The 18,662-nt window shown below is 58.0% G+C and overlaps 2 protein-coding genes across 2 annotated transcripts in view; one reads left to right on the forward strand and one right to left on the reverse strand.

The window, feature by feature from the left end:
- Positions 1–18,662, reverse strand: part of Gng7 (guanine nucleotide binding protein (G protein), gamma 7) — a 106,091-nt gene that overhangs the window by 21,237 nt on the left and 66,192 nt on the right. Inside the window, exon 3 of the mRNA XM_005405824.2 lies at positions 6,510–6,545. The gene's annotated coding sequence lies outside the window, so the exon portion shown is untranslated. The remainder of the gene's footprint in view (positions 1–6,509; positions 6,546–18,662) is intronic.
- On the forward strand, positions 12,564–15,132 carry LOC102009964 (vegetative cell wall protein gp1-like). The gene is made up of 3 exons (XM_005406155.2): positions 12,564–12,744; positions 12,894–13,199; positions 13,645–15,132. Exons 1-3 carry the CDS (start codon positions 12,564–12,566, stop codon positions 14,091–14,093), a joined length of 936 nt encoding a protein of 311 aa, XP_005406212.1. The 3' UTR covers positions 14,094–15,132.

The raw sequence follows: 18,662 nt of genomic DNA on the forward strand, positions 1-18,662 counted from the left end.
GACCCTGTCTCAAAAAGACAGAAAAAAAAAAAAAAAAAAAAAAGAAACCCGGGAAAGATGGATGTACCACATGGCAGCGGGATCCTGCCGTGCTCCCTGGCCCCCAGCAGGGCTGTGCGTCACCAGCAGACCCACAGCGAGACCTACACAGAGCCTGGGTGCCAGGCTGGCGCTGAGCATCAAGCCAGGGAGACTTTGGCATGCTGGGGACACCTGGAGCCTGTCCCCAAGCCCCCTTGAACTCCCAGCAACCAGGAGGTCAGACACCACCTGGACTCCGTCACCCACACCCCAAGCGCCCAGGGCGCGCTGCCCGGGCCTCCCCCAGGGCCATGGTCACAGGACCAGGCTGAGGGCCGGCGGCCACGTGAGGGCCGGTGACCTTGTGGCTGGACCGGGGTGGCCCTGCGAGCGGGCGTTTCTGAGGGAAAGCGGCTCCCGCCTGGGCTTCAACACAGTCTTGTGACCGCCCGTCAGCGTGGCCCCTTTGTTCCCGGGCTAAATCGGTCCCTGAGCAGCTATATTTAGAAGGGGCTGCAGCAGGGGAAAGAATGAGGTGCCCACGGGAGAGAGAGCAGAAAACAGATCAGCAGAGCAGATCCCACGGAGCCCAAGAATGGGGCGGCTTGTTCTGCACTGAGGTCCTCGATGACAGAGGCTGACGAAGCAGGCCGGTCGCCGTGGTGACGGCTGGGAGAAGAGGCTGCTGTCTGTCCCCCAGCCCTGGCGGGGGCGGCCTCCGCTCCCTCTTGGCTCACAGGCCCGGGGTGGGTGGGGATGACCATGGTCATGTGAGAGTTTGTAATCTTTGGGGGTGGAGCAGGGAGGGTCCCCCACAGCTCCTGTCACTTCTGCTCTGCACTTCCTGGCAAGGAGGAAATGTTGTCACCCTGGCCCCATGCCAGGGCACAGCGGCAGCACCAGCCTCCCGAGCACGCAACTCCCACGGGAGCTGAAGGGCTGAAAGACACAGAGGCACTCTACAGGGCTTTCCCACCTCGGCTGGGATGTTTGTCTCTACCTTAGCCTGGATAAACTCCTACACATCCTGCAAAGACCCTTCACTGCCATGCCCTGAGAATCTGCTGGTCATAACCAACCTCTCACCACTGGCCTGTACTAAAGCCCCTTCTTGGCTTCTCCACACCTCCCGGAGAAGTCCTTGTGCATGATAATATTGCAGCTTCTGTAAGAAATCACAAAAGAAAAAAAAAAAAAAAAAGAAATCACAAGGTTCACGCAGCCTCCGGGGCTGAGTCCAGGAGCAGGCAGCAGGGCTGCCCCTCCCGAGGCTCTAGGGAGAGCCCGGGTTCCCCTCCCGGCTCCTAGCGGTGCCCACAGCCGCCTCTTCCTCTATCTGCAGAGCGTGTCCTCAGCCCCTCCCAGCCTCTTACCCTCCGCTCCTGCTCAGGGGGATTCCAGGGGACACTGGGCCCAGTGGTCAGGACGACCCCCTCAGGGGCCGTTTAGTCCCTTCTGCTGTGGAGGTGACATGGCCCCAGGCCCCATGCTGGGCGGGGTTTGAATCCTTTGTGGCTGTTAATCTGCTGACCCCAGTGTGTCCCTGGAGCTGGAGGCCTGGACAGCAAGGCTGGTGGCTGCAGGGCTGCGTTTACTGAGGTACTGCTTCCAGGGTGGCCCTGTTCTCAGCACCAAACCTCTTCTGTGGGGACCAGGCAGCCGGGCACAGAGCTCCTGGCCCCTCGTGGAGTCAGCAGCATTCAGTGCTGCTCACAGGCACGTGCACCCTCTCGTCCTCCCTGCAGCAAGCAATGGCCTGCCCAGGGCACACAGCCTGCAGGCTGGGCCCTCAGACCTGGCTCAACAGCTGCAGCCCCGCACAGTAGGCTTGGGCTTGGGAGGCTGAGGCAGGGGGATCTCAAAGTTGAGCCCAGACTGGGCAACCTAGCAATGCAGCAAGTCCCTGTCTCAAAAAAAAAGAAAAAAAAGACAGTGTTTGCCAGGTATGTGCAAGGCCCTGGGCTCCATTCCCAGCACTTAAAAAATGAAAAAAAAAGAGCGCCCGGCCGTGGTCATACTGAAGTCACCTGTGACATTCTGCTTCTTCCCAGAGAACTTCTGTCAAAGGGGGTCCCCACAACCACCACTCCTCCAGCCCCTGTGCCCAGCATTAGCCGGTGCCCTGTACACGCCACTTCTGAGTGCGTCCGCCTGGGCTCCCTGTGGCCTCTGCCCGAGATGAGTTCTGATGGCCGTCGCAGGATCTCTGACAGCGTGACAGAGCGTGTGGCCCAGCGCACGCCGAGGTCCCCTTTTCAAACCCGTCCAAATTCCATGACGCCCTTCTTGCTAATGTGGAAACACAGCGGAGTCTGGGTCGGCTCGGAAAGCACAGAGGTCGCCTGTGGCTGTCACAGAGAAGGGAGGACAGCACGCAGGCCTTGGGTGCTCCATGCTCAGCGCCCTGTGGGCTGCGCCGGGCTGCAGGAGGAGCCCACGCAGCGGGCAGCCCTGGGCACGTGCAGGGCGGGGCCTCGCGGGCTTCTGGGGCTCCCGGGAGCTTCGGGGACAGCACGTGCTCCCTGGCCCCCTCCCGCCTCTGACCTTCACTGGCTGAAAGGAGGAGGCTTTCGAGGGGGCCCCCAAGGCCAGGGACCCCGGGTATCTCAAGCCCCTTGGGCTGCTGTGGCAAATGGCACACGGAGCTGGGGTCTCCGCATGCGCTTGAGGCTTCAGGAACTCAGCCATGGCCCAGAGTGACCAGGCCTGGCCAGTGCCTCCTTTTGGTTCAGCCATGGTGCCTGCAAGGGAGCAAAGGGCCACTCTTTCTCCCTCCCTCCCCTTCTTCTTTCTTTATTCCTTTGTACTGAGGGTGGAACCCAGGGCCTTTGCACAGAGCTCTATCCCCAGCCCTTTCTGCTTTGTATTTTGAGACAAGGTGTTGGTAAGTTGCTAAGTTGCCCAGACTGGCCTTCAACTTGTGATCCTCCTGCCTCAGCCTCCTAGATAGCTGGGATGACAGGCATGCGCCACCATGCACAGCCTGAATTTTCTTCCTTTTAAAGGCTGTATAGTAGTCCCCTGCATGGGAGAACTGTGCTGTGTGTGTGTGTGTGTGTGTGTGTGTGTGTGTGTGTGTCTATTCACTCCCAGGGACACCTGCTTCTCCCCCTTAGGGCTGTGTGAGTCCTGGCCACACACCTGGGTGGAGGTTCCTCCTCACTTTTTGAAGCACACCGCCCCCTCCCACTTCTCACCCAGCTCCCACTGCTGGGACTAACCCTGGCCAGGGGTCCTGAGGGCTCTGGGGGCCTCGCCAGAGGGCAGATGGCTGGAGCAGCCTAAGGACACCGGATGCCCTGTGACTAAAGAGCCAAGAGCTCAAATCCAGCCCCACCCCTGCGCTGTCTTTTCAGGGTAGAGCCTCAGTTTCCCCACCTGTAAAAGGGGGATAATGAAATATGCTTCCTGGGGCTCCTGGGAGAATGAATCCAGGGAGAGTAGCAGGGCCTGGGCCACAGGATGAACCCAGGGACTGTTTGCTGAGGTGCCCTGGGGTGGGGTGGAGGAGGTGGTGGGGACACAGACGGGAGGCGGGCGGTGTCCTGACAGCCAGGACAGCGGGGGTGGCATGGGGGCCGGGTCAGAGGGCTTAGACACAGCCCGGCTGCAGCTGGTTGATGTCATCGTCAGGGCTTTTCAGGCAGGTGTGACGGAGGGGGGGCACCTAATCCCCCGCAAGCAGCCACGCACCCTGCAGCCCAGCCCAGCATGGGGGACGCCTGAGTGCAGCTGCGGGGCGCCGCCCCCTCTGTGGCCCGGGCATCGATAAGCAACAACATGTACGCATCCTGGAGGGCCGGGCTGGGGACCTCGGGGACCCCGCAATTGCTGCTCTGCTCTCAGGGCAGGAGATGGGCGGGGCCTATTCATCCCGGAGAAATTAAGAAGATCAGGACGAGCACGGCGGATGGCAGTCAGCTGTGTGGCTGAGTTTTAAACCTTTCCTGTCTTTGCAGCTGTCCTCCACCCAGGTGTGTGGGGCGGCGCTGGGGGGAGGAAGAGGCCTGCAGCTTCTCGGCACCCAGACTTGGGGGATGACTGTCAGCCCTGTCATCTAGAAAGCCTATTTTTGTGCACAGTTATTCTGGAGAGGTGGACAGCCCTGTGATCCCAGTTCTCTGGGAGGCAGAGGCAGGAGGATGGAAAGTTGGAACCTAACCCGAGCAACTGAGGGAGACCCTGTCTCAAAATTTAAATATAAGTATAAAGAGCCAGGGATGTAGATCAGTGTGAAGGCCTTGGGTACCACAAAACAAAACCCCCAAATTAATGCAAAATAGCCATTTAAAATGAAAGAACAGGGCAGGGATATAGCTCAGAAGCACAAGAGCCTGCCTGGCGAGTGCGAGGTCATGAGTTCTATTCCTGGTACCAAAAAATAAATAAATAAATAAATGAAAGAACAAGGTGGTTTCTTGGGGGGGGGCTATTGGGAATTGAACTCAGGACCCTGTGCTTGCCAAGCAGGTATGTGTGCTGCTGAGCTACATCCCCAGCCCAGGATTTTTTTTTTTTTTTTTTTTTTTAATTAAAGATAGGCTGAGGCAGGAAGATTGCTGCAAGTTTGAGGCCATCCTGGGCTACACAGTGAGTTCAAGGCCAGCCTGGACTGTATAGCAAGACCCTGCTCCCCATAAAAAAATTAAAGATAGAATCTAACAGGGCTGGGAAGGTTTTTTTTTTTTTTTTTTTTTTTGAGACAAGGTCTCTCTATGTAGTTCAGCCTGGCCTCAAACTCATGGTGATCCTCCTGTCTCAGCTTCCCAAGTGTTGGGATGACAGGCGTGCACCACCACACCTGGCTCATGCCTATTGTTGTAAGCACCCGCTAGTTTTGTTCTGGGGAGCTCAGGAAGCTAGCACGGGGGGCGGGTGGGAACTTCCTGTGCCAGTCCTCCCAGGCCCGCTGTTCAGGACCCTGCCAGCCCTAGATGACGCAGCCAGGCTGGTCAATCCACGTGTCCTTGGACCTCAGTGTCCCCTGCAGTGCTACACTCAGCACCGCTGGCTGCAGCTGCTGGTCAGCGAGGGGAGGGGAGGAGACGTGAGTCCGATCAAGGACGGGCTCCCCACCCCAAAACCTGCCCCGACCCCCTGCCGCCTAGCCCTGCAGGAAGTGACGACCTGGGGTAGAAGCCTACCCTGTTTCTGTGGTACCGGGGATGGACCCCAGGACCTTCACACCGAGCTCCACCCCAGCCCTTTTCTATTTTTCACTCGGAGGCAGGGTCTTGCTGATTCGCTAAGCTGTCCAGGCTGGGCTCCAGTTTTCAGTTCTCCTGCCTCAGCATCCTGGAGTGCTGGGGTGCCAGGTGTGTGCCACTGTGCCTGGCTAGTAGCCTGCTGGATTCCTTTTTCCTTCCCAAGTCCATTAGGAGATGTGCAGAGATTAAGCAGCATTTAAACAACCAGCGGGGGCCAAGAAATCACAAGGGAAGTGAGGAAATACTGAGCCCAAGAAACGAAAACACAGCTAAACCTAAAGCGAGCGGGTCCCAAGGGGCAGGGTGTCTCCAGGGAGAGGGCGGGAAGACCTCACAGCCAGACCGAAGAGGACCCAGCAGGAACCCGAGAGGGGCAGGCAACCGAAACCCGGACACCAAAGGGAAGGAAACCGTGAAGATGAGAACGGAGATGACATGGAATAGAGAATAGAAAAACAAGAAACCAAAAGTTGGTTCTTTGAAAAGGTTCATAACCTTTAGCTAGACTGATTAAAAAAAACCCCAAAAGATGATAAGTTACAGAAACCTAAAGTCAGAGATGAAACGGAAACATTGCTTTCGACTCTACAGAAATCAGAAGGGTTATAACAGAATGCTGTGAACAACTTTACCAAGCAAGTTCCACACTCACGGCTCACATGAAATAGACAGAAATTTCTAGAAATACACAAATTACTATGTTAGATACAAACTTAGATGTTAGGTGTGGGGCTGTGTGTATTTTTCCTCTCATTGGATTTTTGAGACAGGGCCTTCCTGCGTAGTCCAGGCTGGCCTTGAACTCACTATGTAGCCCAGGCTGGCCTGAGATCCTAGCAATCCTCCTGCCTCAGCCTCCCAAGTGCTGGGATTATAGGCATGCATCCCCACACTGGTTCAACATTTTTTTTGTTGACTGTTATAGTCTGGCTTCATCTTTGCAGCACTCTTCCCAAGTGGAAAGCCTGATGTTCGTCGTGGGCGGTGACAGGGATTCCCTCCCCCACAAAGCTGGAGCTGGTACACAGGTTGAGATTTCACCTGAGTTTTGAGCCCTGAGCTTGTTTTGGGGGACACAACCTCCCCATGTGCCACGAGCACGTGAAATACCTGGGCTTGGGCTGGGGTGTGGCTCCAGGGGAACCCTTTCCTAGCATGTGCGAGGCCCTGGGCTCCCTCCCAGCATCAGAAAAATAAAAATACTGTAGCTTGTTTTTTTCCTTTTTTTCTACAACAAAACAAAGGAAGTTAAGCTCGTGGAAGAAAAAAAATGCAACATACCTTTACTTGTTTTCCCAGGAAGCACGGCTTTATATCCTATTGTTAAAAAAAAAAAAAAAGAGAGCGAGAGAGAAAGATGGAGTCAAATCAGTATTACTACTCAGACACACAGTCCTAGTTTTAGCTGCCTTTTAACATGTGAGGAATGTGGGAGAATCAACTTGATTCTTCTTTTTAATACTGGTAATTTAACCCAGGGCCTTCACACTGAAATGCATTTATAGTTTTAAATTCTCAAATAGGTTTTACTAAATTGCCCAAGACTAGGCTCAAACTTTTGATCCTTCTGCCTTCCAGAGTGCTGGAATGACAGGCATGCGCCACCACACCTGGCTTGATTTTATTTATTTGTTTGTTTGTTTATTTGAGACAGGGTTTTGCTTGGTAGTGCAGGCTGGCCTTGGACTCACTATATAGCCCAGGCTGCCCTCAAACTAACCCTCCTGTCTCAGCCTCCTGATTGCTGAGATTACAGGTGATTACAGGTGCGCGCCACCACATTCGGTCTTGATCTTATTCTTTACAATCGCTCCATTCCAAATATTGGCTTTGCTTGTTTCCCCCCAGAATGGGGAAAGAAAGGCTAAGTTTTCTTCTAAAACTTGTATTATTCCACTTCAGGCTCTGGGCCCCTAACCCACGCTCAGAGCCCACAGCATCGGCCCGTTCCAGCAGAAGAAAAACAAAATACTCCGGAACTGCGCCTTCCCCGGTCACATCTGGGTGCTTTTCCATCTCTGCTTTCTACTTCTCTGTCGGCCATGTTCTGGGGCCACGGGAGAGGTAGAAACTGCGAAGTCGGGCAAAGCCATTAACCCCCGGAGGCGAGGGTGACAGGTAAGGGGCAGAGGCCGCGAGGCCGGCCTGCCGATCCCAATGGGGCTCAGGAGCCGGGCAGGAGCCAGGAAGCCGGGTGTGTGGGGCCTGGGGCTGAACCCCTCTCCCACCCCCAGCCGCAGGTCGTGAGCAAGGCCGGCGAGGCCTCCTCGTTTTGGACAGACAGGCTCGAGGGCAGCAGAGGCCTCCTGCCTGGGTCCCCTCTGCGCTCCCGCTGATGAAAGTGGTGACACCGCCCCTGAGGTCAGTGTGGCCCGGCCCCGCCAGCTTCCTGCGCAGCTCACGTGGCCCTGCCTGCTTCCCGGTGGCCTGGAGGTCCCCGTGGTGTCCACGAGTGGCCCAGCCCCTCTTCCTTTGCAAATGTTTGCTGTTCCACAAATGGACAGGGTTTTTCCAGCAACACAAAAGGTGGCCGCGCCTGGCCCGGTGCTTTCCGGACAGCCCCGGGCCTCAGCTGGCAGCAGAGGCCAAAGAGGCCAGGGGCCAGTGGGGGCTCAGCCTCAGCACAGGAAGACAGGGCTGGGGTGGCCTGGGGTCCCCCTTCTCCAGCACCGGGCACACTGGGGCTGGGCGCGCTGGCGGCGTCCTGCACTCTGCAGACTGCTCAGCAGCGGCCCTGGCCCCAACTGCTCCCGGCCAGGAGCTCTCACAGCTGATGTCCCAGACTCGGCCAGAGAAATACGGCAATGCGCGCCGAGACTGGCAGGACCCAATTTCCTAGTGAAGGTATTAAGCTCCAAACCTCAGCCAGGCATGGGGGTGCACACCTGTCACCCCAGCACTCTCGAGGCTGAGGCAGGAGGACTGCCAAATTGCAGCCCAGGCTGAGCCACGTGGTGAGACTGTGGTTTGAAATTAAAACAGGTTGTGAATGCAGCTCGGTGTAGAAGCCCTGGGATCTACCTTCCATCCTCCTCCCAAAAGAGAAGCTGCCTGCTTCAGCTGGATGTCGCTAGCATGTGTGTACTGTGCTGGGGTCCCATCCAGGTTACCTCACTGTGACATGAATTTCCTGCCTGTATGTGGCACTTTATAGACCCTCATTTTACCTCCTTCATCAGCAGCCTGCTGTGGACTCTTCAAGTGGTTTCTGACTCCTGTTTTGCTGGCACTGGGGATCAAACCTGGGGGTGCTCTACCACTGAGCTACACCCCAGCCCTTTTTATTTTTTGAGAGAAGGTCTCTGGGCTTGAACCGGCAATCCTCCTGCCTCAGCCTCCCAGAGTGCTGAGATGACCACTATACCTGGAGCTCCCTACTCTTTTTTGCTCCCTCTTAGATGAAAAGGAGGAAAATTCCAGACCCCTGTTTACTTGGCCGTGTGCAGGACAGGGTGGGGACGTGTGTGTATGCATGTGTGTGTGCAAGTGAGAGGCCCCCGGATCCTCTAGATTTCCTTGCAACCCACGCGGGCAGAGGCCGTGAGCCCGCCTGCTGGGGCCCGTCTTTCTGAGAAGTGAAGCTCGAGACCTTCTCAGAGAGCTGGCATTTTGTGGCCACTTCCGCTTTCGCTGGCCTTTGCCCTCCCAGGGGCTGGTGGAGAATAGCAAAGAGCAGGGGTCTGTTTAAAATCCCGCAGGGAGCCGCCCAGGGGCATCTACAGTGCATCCATCAAGACCCGGAGCAGTAGAGGGTTCAGGCAGCGGCCCGGCCATGACAGGCAGCTCTGCCATGCACCTGTGGGGACACTGAAGGAACCAGGGTGGCTCTGAGCACTGGGGACACAGGCCCGGCGCGCTCCACGGGGTGTCCTGGGTGCTGCGGGTGCTGAGCAGCGTCCCCGGCCTCCACCTGCTCTGTGGCCACACGTGTCCCCAGCCAAGGCCCACGTCCCTGGGGGCAGGATCACACCTCCACACCCTGCTCAAGGGTTACCAAGCTCACTTCTTGGAAGCTCTCAGCGACCACATCGGTTGTGAGCTTGGCTTTTCAGTGGAACTGCTGGCATCCATACCCACCCGCCCCGCCCCGGAGCAGCAGGGCTGGAACCTCTCAGCCCCGTGCGGCCAGTGCAGTGACGTGGAAAAACACTCACAGGAAGAAACTCAGGTGATATCTGGGTATGGAGCTGGGGGCAGGCAATGAAAGGGGAGCTAGCACCATGGGGATAATCGCTTGTCTACAGGTCTGCCTTGTGTTCATTTTTAATTTTTTGAGACAGAGTCTCCCTAAGATGTTAAGTTGCCCAGGCTGGCCTTGAACTTGGGATCCTCCTGCCTCAGCCTCCTGAGGAGCTGGGATGACAAGCAATCGCCACTGAGCCTGGCACCAGTAAATCTCTGCTGAAGAAGAGTGTTTGTCCATTACAGGGGGCCGAAGAGCGTCCAGCACAGCCTGTGTTCCCTCAGAGCTCAGCCCGGGGCCGGGGGCACTGTGCTGTGTGTCTGCACAGGAGCGCCCCCTGCGCCTGGGAGAGGGAGCAGCTGTCTGAGATGACTTTGCCGCCCACAAGCTCGACCCTTTTGAAGTGCAGGACCCAGACTTCTGCGTCCACACAGAGCGATGCAACCGTCACCACGATTCATTCCAGGACTTCCACCACCCCTGAAAGAAACTCTGTCCCCACGAGCAGGCAGCCTCATCCCCTGCCATCTGCTAATCTGCTTCCCGATGTTACCTGTCCTGGACATTCCTGCCAGTGGGGTTTGATTGATTGCTTGATGTTTTGTGGTCCTGGGGCCAGGGCCTTTGCACTGAGCTCTATCTCCAGTCCCCAAATCAATTTTATTAAATTTCGAGACAGGGTCTTGCTAAGTCACTAAATTGCTCAGGCTGAGCTTGAATTTGTGATCCTCCTGCCTCAGCCTTCCCAAGTGCTGCGATTATAGGCTTGCACTACCACACCCAGCTGCTGGTGGGGTTTTAAACTGGTATAACTCCTGCCAACCACCAGGTGGGCCAAGGCAATTAGTTTTAGAAAGTTGCTGCAACACAGCTCCACAAAGCCTGGAACCTTAGCCTCAGTGGAATATTATGGAGTAGTGAAAAGGGTGAGGTGCTGCCCATCCTCACATGCGACATTCTGGGCAGGATTATGCTGGTCAAAGGGAAGATGGCTCCTTTCTTCCCAAGTGTCACGTGGCCACAGAACCAAGGTCTGCTCTAATAGGGGACAGGGAGGGTGGGGAGCTACTGGAAGATGCGGGGTCCCGCCTGGGTCCCATCTCCTCACAGCTGTGTGTCCCTCAACACGTCTCTCTGTGTCCCCTGCAGGGAACGGTCTAAATGGGGACTATTTACACTCACTCGTCTTGTGCAACAGTACACACAGCGTGAAAGGGAACGGAAAGGCGCGGCGTGAGTGTGACGGACACCGGAGTTGGAGACCAGCTGTTGCTCGGGTTCTGTAACCCGTGGAGCTGAGGGCACCTGGCGCGGGCGCATCATTCTCACATGGGAGCCTGGTTTGGGGTCCTTCTGCATTGCCGGGCGGGGTACAGTACCTGCCCCTGGCCACCATGCCATTGATCCTGACAGCACGGCCAGCGGCACATGCACATCCTTAGGAGGAGCAGCAGGAGTCCCGCGGCTGCAGGTAGGGCTTTGCACTCCCTCCTTTCTCACCTTTTTTAAAAAAAATTTATTCCTTTTAGTTGGGCGCAGTGGTGTATGCCTGTCATCCCAGCACTTTGGGTGGCTGAGGCAGGAGGATCTCAGGTTCTAGCCGAGCCAGGACAACTTAGCACTTTAGCGAGGCTCCGTCTCAAAATAAAAAATAAAAAGGACCATCCTCTGGGGCCCAGCCTGAAAGCCAGGCTGCGGACACGGCAGAAGTGGGATCCGGCCTTGGACGTGCACACGCCGACGCGTAGATACACGTCGTCACACACACACCAGCTCCTGCAGCCAAGGTCTCGGGGCCGTGGGGCCCTGCGACCAAGTTTCCCAGCTCGTGGTGGCGGCGGCCAGGCGCCCTCGGGTGACGGTGACAGTGCCGACAACGTGACTTGCCGGCATGCAGCCGAGGCAGTGACAAGGACCCGCACGCCCTGACCTCGCTGCTGAGCCCTCCGCCCCCGGCTGGGGCGGGCTGGGAACCTGCTGGGCTGCGAGCCGCGGGGGTCACGTGCTGAGCCGGGGAGGACAGGCCTGCCTCGGGCAGGCTCTGCAGCTGTGGGGTCCTCACACATCTGGAGGGCCGGGAGCTGGGAAGTGGAGTTGGTTGTAATTCTTTCCCTATGCGTCCGTCACAGGGGCCCTCCTGCCACAGAGCTTGACTAAATCTTGGAATTTCATCAGCAGGACGGGGACAAAGACCACCTGGGGGCCGAGCAGAGAGGCCACAGGGCAGCGGGTCATGTCGTACTCTGGATCTCCTCCGGGGCCCAGGCCTCCCACGGGTCGGTGAGACCTCACCTCCCTGGGGCTGCAGGGCCGGGACCCTCGTGTCCCTGCTGGCTGTCGGCTGGGGACCCTCTCAGGTTCCCGCAAAGAGGACATAGCAGCAACCAGAGCTTCCCCGAGCGTCTGCTAAACCGGGATGTTCTAAATGTGACCCAGCGGGTAATCCCAGCTCGCGGGAGGCTGAGGAGCACCGGGAGTTTGGGGCCATATCGATATCCTGTCTTAAACAAACAAACAAAAAGGTGGGCAGACAGAGGAGGCCGGCACGGCACAGACCTGGCTACTGCACGAGTCCGAGCCGTGCCTCCGGGCCCTAACTAACACCTGCTGGGCTCACCGTCTTTGCTCAACCCCCCTGTGAGGCCCCGACACCGATCTGCCTGGAACGTCGCTGCCACCCTCGCCCGCATCTGGATCCCGGCCTGGACCCCACTCCTACTCTAGGCCCTCTACCATCTGGACGGCTATGCCACCGGGGCATGACGAGGGGTGGCATCTGTCAGGGGACACAGCTGCCATGGCTGGGGGGAGGCTCTCTGTGTCGGATCAGATGTTATTCTGGGTGTGTTGCGGGGCTGTTTTTACTTTTTATTTTGAGACAGGGTCTCACTAAGTCCCTGAGTTGTCCAGGCTGGGCTTGAACTTTCGATCCTCCTGCCTCAGCCTCCTAGAGTGCTGGGATAACAGGTGTGCACCACCATACTATATTTTTCTATTTGAATCCATCCCTGAATGCTTCCTCCACAGCTTTGGAGGGTGACTCACAGTATACACAAGTCCTCGCAGCGCTGCGCTCCAGCCATGTGCAGCGGGCTCCTGGGCGGGGGCGGGGGGAGCTGTGGGCCGTGCACGCCCAAGACTGCTTGTGGTTAATGGCCAGAGCATCGTCACGACCCGGCCTGCGGGACCCGGCGGAATTCACCTGTGCCCCCGGCTCCTCCGCAGGCACTGTGGGCACCGGGGCTGGGCGCTCTTGGGGGCGTCCCGGGCACTGCAAGGTGCTGAGCTTATGCACTCTGGGCCAGGAGCCCCTCAGCCAAGAATCCCAGCCTCGTGCGTCTGGGCGGGGAAACCTTGTGCCCCAGGACTCGGGGGCCACACAGCCGGGAGGGAGCAAAGCAGGGCCTCGAACCCTGGTCTTGGGGCCTTCCAGGCCGTGAGGCTTGGGGTCCCAGCCTGACCTCCCGCATGGAAAACCACAGGCCTGGCCCTCAGCCAGAGTCCTAGTCCGGGAGAAGTCAGGAAATGGCCAGGAGGCGGAGCGAGGGTTCAACGGAAAAACATCCCAGGAATGCAAATCACTTCCCGCAGCCCGGCACCGAGGGTCCCCGCGTCCCCGCTCCGCTCCTGCTCCGGCCCACACAGGGCCAGGCCTGGGGCACCTCCTGCAGCCCGCGTGGCTCAGCTGCTCAGAAATGTCACAGCCACGCCCAGCGGGGGCCACGCCCAGCCAGGCCGGCCCTGCCGGGGTCCCTGCGTCCCCAGCTCAGAGGCACCGCGGCGGGCAGGTGGGTGGCACGCCCCTGGACCAGCCTGACTCTTCCCGGGGGGAGGGGGGCAGGTGCACGGCTGAGGTCACAGGGTGGCACGAGGACAGGGCTGGCACACAGGCGGTTTCCCCCGCTTCGCGCTGCACGTGTTCACCGTAACGAGGTGGGGGCAGCGGGGACGGCCGCCAGCCACCGGGGCCCAGCGCTCTGCCTGCCAGTCACCATCCTGGGGCACAGGAGGTCAAACCGCAGTGGGGCGGGGAGTCCGCCGGGAGCAGGCGGCGAGGAGGTGGAGGGTCTGTGTCCCCACAGGCAGGTGCGTTTCTGCTGTGCATGCAAATGACAGGCGTGATCACTGCACTTCTTGGTGACTCTGAGGGTGCTGGGGCTGTTGCCACCAAGTGCCCCTAAGAGGGGTGGGGTGGCCCTCGAAACCGCAGACATTTGTCTCCTCTCTGTCCAGGAGCCCGGAAGTCTGGGGTCAGGATCTACGCAGGGCCCTGCGCCCTCCGGAGGCTGGAGGCTGGGTCCTTCCTGCCTCTCCCGGCCCCCTCAGCCCCAGCGCCCTTGTCCTGTCCCCCTCAGCCCCGCCAGACTCCCCCGCACCCAGGGCCCACGGAGTGGAGCGGATGCAGGGACCCACGGGCGGCTGAGGGGGCCGATCCCAGCCCCAGGCACCGGCGACCGCCTCTTCCTTTCTGCCCCTCCTGGGAGGGAGGAAGGGACACATGCGGGGCGGCCCTGAAGCTCAGCCTCTGTCCCTCATCCTTTGCTCGGGTCCCGTCAGGCCAGGGGGACGATGCGGCCCCAGCAGTGCAGAAAAGCCCACGTCCCCCTGTCCTAACAGCGCCTGCCCCGCCCCACAGTTCCTTCAGGACAGAAAATGGTCTGGCCCAGGTGAGAGTGAGGTGACAGCCGGTTCTCTCCTGTGAAACAGCCCAGGAGGACTGGGTGGGGGGCAGTGGCTGAGCCTGTGATTCTCAAGCTGCAGGGCGCGAGGCCCCGCCTGAGCCACAGAGCGGGATGTGGGGGGATGTGGGGGCCGCTGGGGATGCCCAGTGCTCACCGAAGATGGCAGCAGAGTTGCACCCCAAGTGCTGGCCACCGTGCGGCTCTGCACACCGTTCCATGGGGACCAGTTCTCCTGCACCCTACTTATGTGATGGCGCCGAGGGCGGGGACCGCGTGACACGCCTTCCCCACCTCACACGGCCGCCCCCGGACCCCGGGCCAGTCACTCAGAGCCTCAGGGTCAGGGCTGCACCGACGGGATGAGGCACGGGCTCCGCCGAGGTTGGCCTGGCTTCACGGACCGACGGCGAGACGGTCACCGGGTGACATGCGGCTGCTCCCCAGCAGCTGAGGAAGAGGGGAGGTCGGGAGGCGGTGGGAAGGGGCAGCGTGGGGAGCACTTGTGGGGGCTGGGATGCGTCCTGGGTGGCGGCACTGCGCACCTGGTGTTCATCCCGTAATCCAGGACTCCCGCCTCGTCCTGGGCATCCTTCCCACCATCTTATGCCAGGATAAGAGCTTGAGTTTAGGAGACCCAAGTCACCACCCAAGTGAAAAAAGCATACCAGGAAATACTATGCCATCCATGGGTATGAAGGATAAAATGTTGACATCCTTAATATATAAAGATCTCCATCAAACCAATAAAAGGTGAGAAATCAGCTTAGTAAGTGTGGGATCCTGGGTAAGATTACGGACTAGCAAAAGCACATTAATGGTTAAAAATAAATGGATGTGAGCGAGCCCTACACTTAGTCAATACGATGGCAGCAAATTGAGCTTCTAAGGCATTTGTTTTGCTTTTGTTTTTGTGAAACGGTCTGCTCTTGAACTCACTGTGTGGCCCAGAACTTGCAGAGATTCTCCCGCCTCAGTCTCCTGAGTGCTAGGATTACAGGAATGCGCTGCCACACTTGGCTTCAAAATACATTTCCAAGGCCGGGCGTGGTGGCGCACACCTGTAATCCCAGCACTCAGGAGGCTGAGGCAGGAGGATCGTGGCAAGTTCGAGACCAGCCTGGGCTACAAAGTGAGCTCAAGGCCAGCCTGAACTTCATAGCGAGACCCTGTCTCAAAAAGAAAAAAAAAAAAAAAAAAAAATTTCCACTAAATGTCTAGACCTTTATAGCATCGTATGGTAGAAAAACCATTATGTTGGACCATAATGTGTTGGAGACCACCTGTATACACACACACCATACGTGTATACACATACATCAAATAATCAAGAGTCAGAGACAGAGACGGAAACAGAGAACAAAGCAAATGGCAGAGTTATAAACCTTGGCACATTTGCTATTTCTCAATCTTTCCAATAATTTTGAAACTATATGGAAAAAGAGAGGCACACAGCCAGGAGACAGGGCAGCACGTTGTCTCCACGTATGATCAGGGTCTCGCTCAGTCACCGGAGTATCTGGGATCACAGGTGTGCACATAGCACCCGGCGTCGAAATATCTTACAACAAGGTGCCCGTATTACAGAAGCTTTATAAACTTTAGATTTTCTCGAAACCTAACCTTCTGTGCCCTTTATGGGTGGCGGACCCAGGGTCAGCCAGGCCTAGGAGCTCAGAGCCCTGCGTGTGACCTGGGAGGGGCAGGGGCGTGGGGCGGCGTCCCCCAGCTGCAAGGCCCCTGTTGGTGCAGGTGCATGGTCGCGTTCCCACCCTCCCGGGGCCGGTCACAGCTCCTGATGGGTTTCACAGCTGCTCAGCGGCCCATAAACGCGGGAGGGGAGCGGAGGGGAGGGTGGGCAGTGGGAGACTGGCAGGTGGGGAGAGGCCGGTGCAGAGGGAAAGACTCTCTTGGCCTCTGCGAGGGTCCCAGCACAGATCCCGTCCCACCCGCTGGTTACAGAGGCCTCCGTGCCCTTTTCTCTTTTTGCTATCCCGAGGCTGGAAGCCAGGGCCTTTGCACTGAGTGACACCTCCTGCACTTTTTATTTTTTATTTTGAGACAGGGTCTTGCACCTTCAGTTGTGACAGTCACCAGTGTTCCCCGACCTCACCCAGAGTCCCCCGGGAGCACCGGATCAGGAGGCTTTGCTTGGCACCATATCATGGCGCAGGCAGAGAGACACACGGGGGACACTTCCTGGGAGCCAGATTTAGAATCTCTGCTTAGAAGCCTGGCTTGCTGGCATACACCTGTCATACCTGCACTGAGGAGGCTGAGGCAGGAGGATCGCCATGAGTCCCAGGCCAGCCTGGGCTACATAGTGAGTTCAAGGCCAGCCTGAATGACATCGTGAGACCCTGTCTCAAAAAAACAAACAAGAATCTCTGCTCAGACCAAATCATCTCCAGTTTGAGACAGGGTCTCTCCTCCTGTCTCTTGGCTCCTCCTACCCGGCCTGTGCCTAGCCTCTGCCTGGGCAGTGAGGGCTCCCATATGCCCGTGGGGCCGATGGACAGATGGACAGAGAGCCCCTCCTCTGCGACCTCCTTGATGAGAATCCCAGCTGCAGGGGCGGCGCTGCCGAGCCTGGGAAAGACCCCCACCCCCACCCCCACCCCGCAGCCGGCAGGTCTGACACGCCCTGGAAAGGCGGGGAGGAGGGGTCACAGGCGCCCCGCTAACAGCCAGGTGCAGAGGGCCGCCAACCTGGGCCTGCGCTGTCTCGGGGGCTCACAGAGGGAGCAGCGGGAGGGGCGCACTGCCAGTCGCTGCAGGAGAGAAGGGCGAGCTGGGGCCTCAGGCTCTCCCGGGGCCCCAGCGGGCGCGGGCATGCGCGGAACCCAGTTCCACCTTCTCCGAGGCTCCGCCCCCAGCGCCTGCTCAGGTGGACCCGCCCTGCCCGGGTCTCTCCACGCTGCACTGGGGACTCTGGGGCCGGCGGGCTCGTGGGTGACCTCGGCGCTGCAGGGGCTGAGCAGCGTTCCTGCCTTCGGCCGCTCCATGCAAAGAGCTTCCCAGGGTGACAGCCACAGATGTCCCCAGGTACCACCCAGGCTCCCTGGGGGTGGAGTCAGCCTCCATTTGAGAGCACCTGGGTCTGGGGAACCATGGACCCCAAGAGCCCCTGTATCCCCCCATCGCCTGCCCTGCTAGGTCCTAGGACACCACCCACGCTGACAGACATCCCTGCAGAGTGGGGAGGGACAGAGAGGTCAGTCCAGGAAGCTGGGTCCCCTGCTCACACCGCCTGCGCCTCGGGAGTGTGTTCTGCTGTCTGCTGGGAGCAGGGATAAGATTTATTTTTTTCCAAATAATTAACACATGATCCCTCCTTGGGTACTGTGCAAAGACCAGGGGCTGCGTCCTTCTCCTAAGTGGCCATCAGTGGCTAAATGGATGAAGAGTACACTGCACATAAACTCGATGGAGTACTATTCAGCCATAAAAAGGAACGGAACCCTCTCACTTGCAATAACCTGAGTGGAACTGGCAGACAGTGTGCTGAGTGCAATAACCCAGGCACAGAAAGACGGCCACTGACGGATCGCACTCCTACCAGTGCGGAGAACATGCACGCTTGACCTCATGGAGAAGCGAAGAGTTGAACGGTGGCTCGTGTGGGGGCCGGCCCAGAAGGCAGGGGAGGTGGGGACAGACTGACCAGGGGGCTGTGCTACAGTGAGACAAGAGCAAGAAGTTTTGGTGTAGCTAAGCAGGGCAGCGCACACTGGTCATCCCAGCACTCTGGGAGGCTGAGGCAGGAGGACTGCAAGTTTGAGCACAGCCTGGACAACTTAGCAAGACTCTATCTCAAAATGAAAGGGGGGTGGTGCAGATGTAGCTCAGTAGGAAGGGGGTGCAGAGGGGCCCCTACACTCACCCCACCTGCTGGGAGCACGGCTCTTGGCTGAGAAGGACTCTCCAGGTTTCCGGATGTCACAGGTGTGACACAGAAGTGTGGGTTCCCAGGGCCCCCGTCCCAGGCCACCACGGGGGCCACCTCCGCCAGGCAGCTGCAGGCATGGACTCGGCTGGCTTGGGCCTCTGTCCTCCTGAACCCCCAAGGTACCTTTTGTTTTTTATTTCTGCTTGAAAAAAAAAAAAAAAAACCAATGTTGTATTTTGAAATAATTATAGCTGCACAGGAAGTTGCAAAAAAAGCCAGACAGGAGGTCCTGGAGAGTTCTCTGCTTGTGCTCAAGGGTGACAGGTGGCATAATTACGGTTAATATCGCAACATCCCAGTCGGCTCAGGCTGCAGGCACGAAACACCGTCAGTAGTGTGGGGTTGAACAGCACACGTTTCTTTTTTCAATTTTTTACTCAATCCCTTGAGCCTTTTCTTTTCTACTTTCCCTGCCCCTCCCGCCGCCTGCAGACCCCCTTGCCCTGTGCAGAAGCTCCCTCTATTTCCTACTGTATGACTTTTACTGTTTTTAAAATTACTTCTGCTTTGGGTTTCTCATATATGAGAAACCATGTGATATTGAAATTTGAGCTGGATGTGGTGGTGCACGCCTGTGATCCCAGCACTCAGGAGGCTGAGGCAGGAGGATCATTGGGAGTTTG

This window comes from Chinchilla lanigera, unplaced genomic scaffold (assembly GCF_000276665.1).
Source record: "Chinchilla lanigera isolate Chin_1 unplaced genomic scaffold, ChiLan1.0 scaffold00094, whole genome shotgun sequence".
Lineage (NCBI taxonomy): Eukaryota > Metazoa > Chordata > Mammalia > Rodentia > Chinchillidae > Chinchilla > Chinchilla lanigera.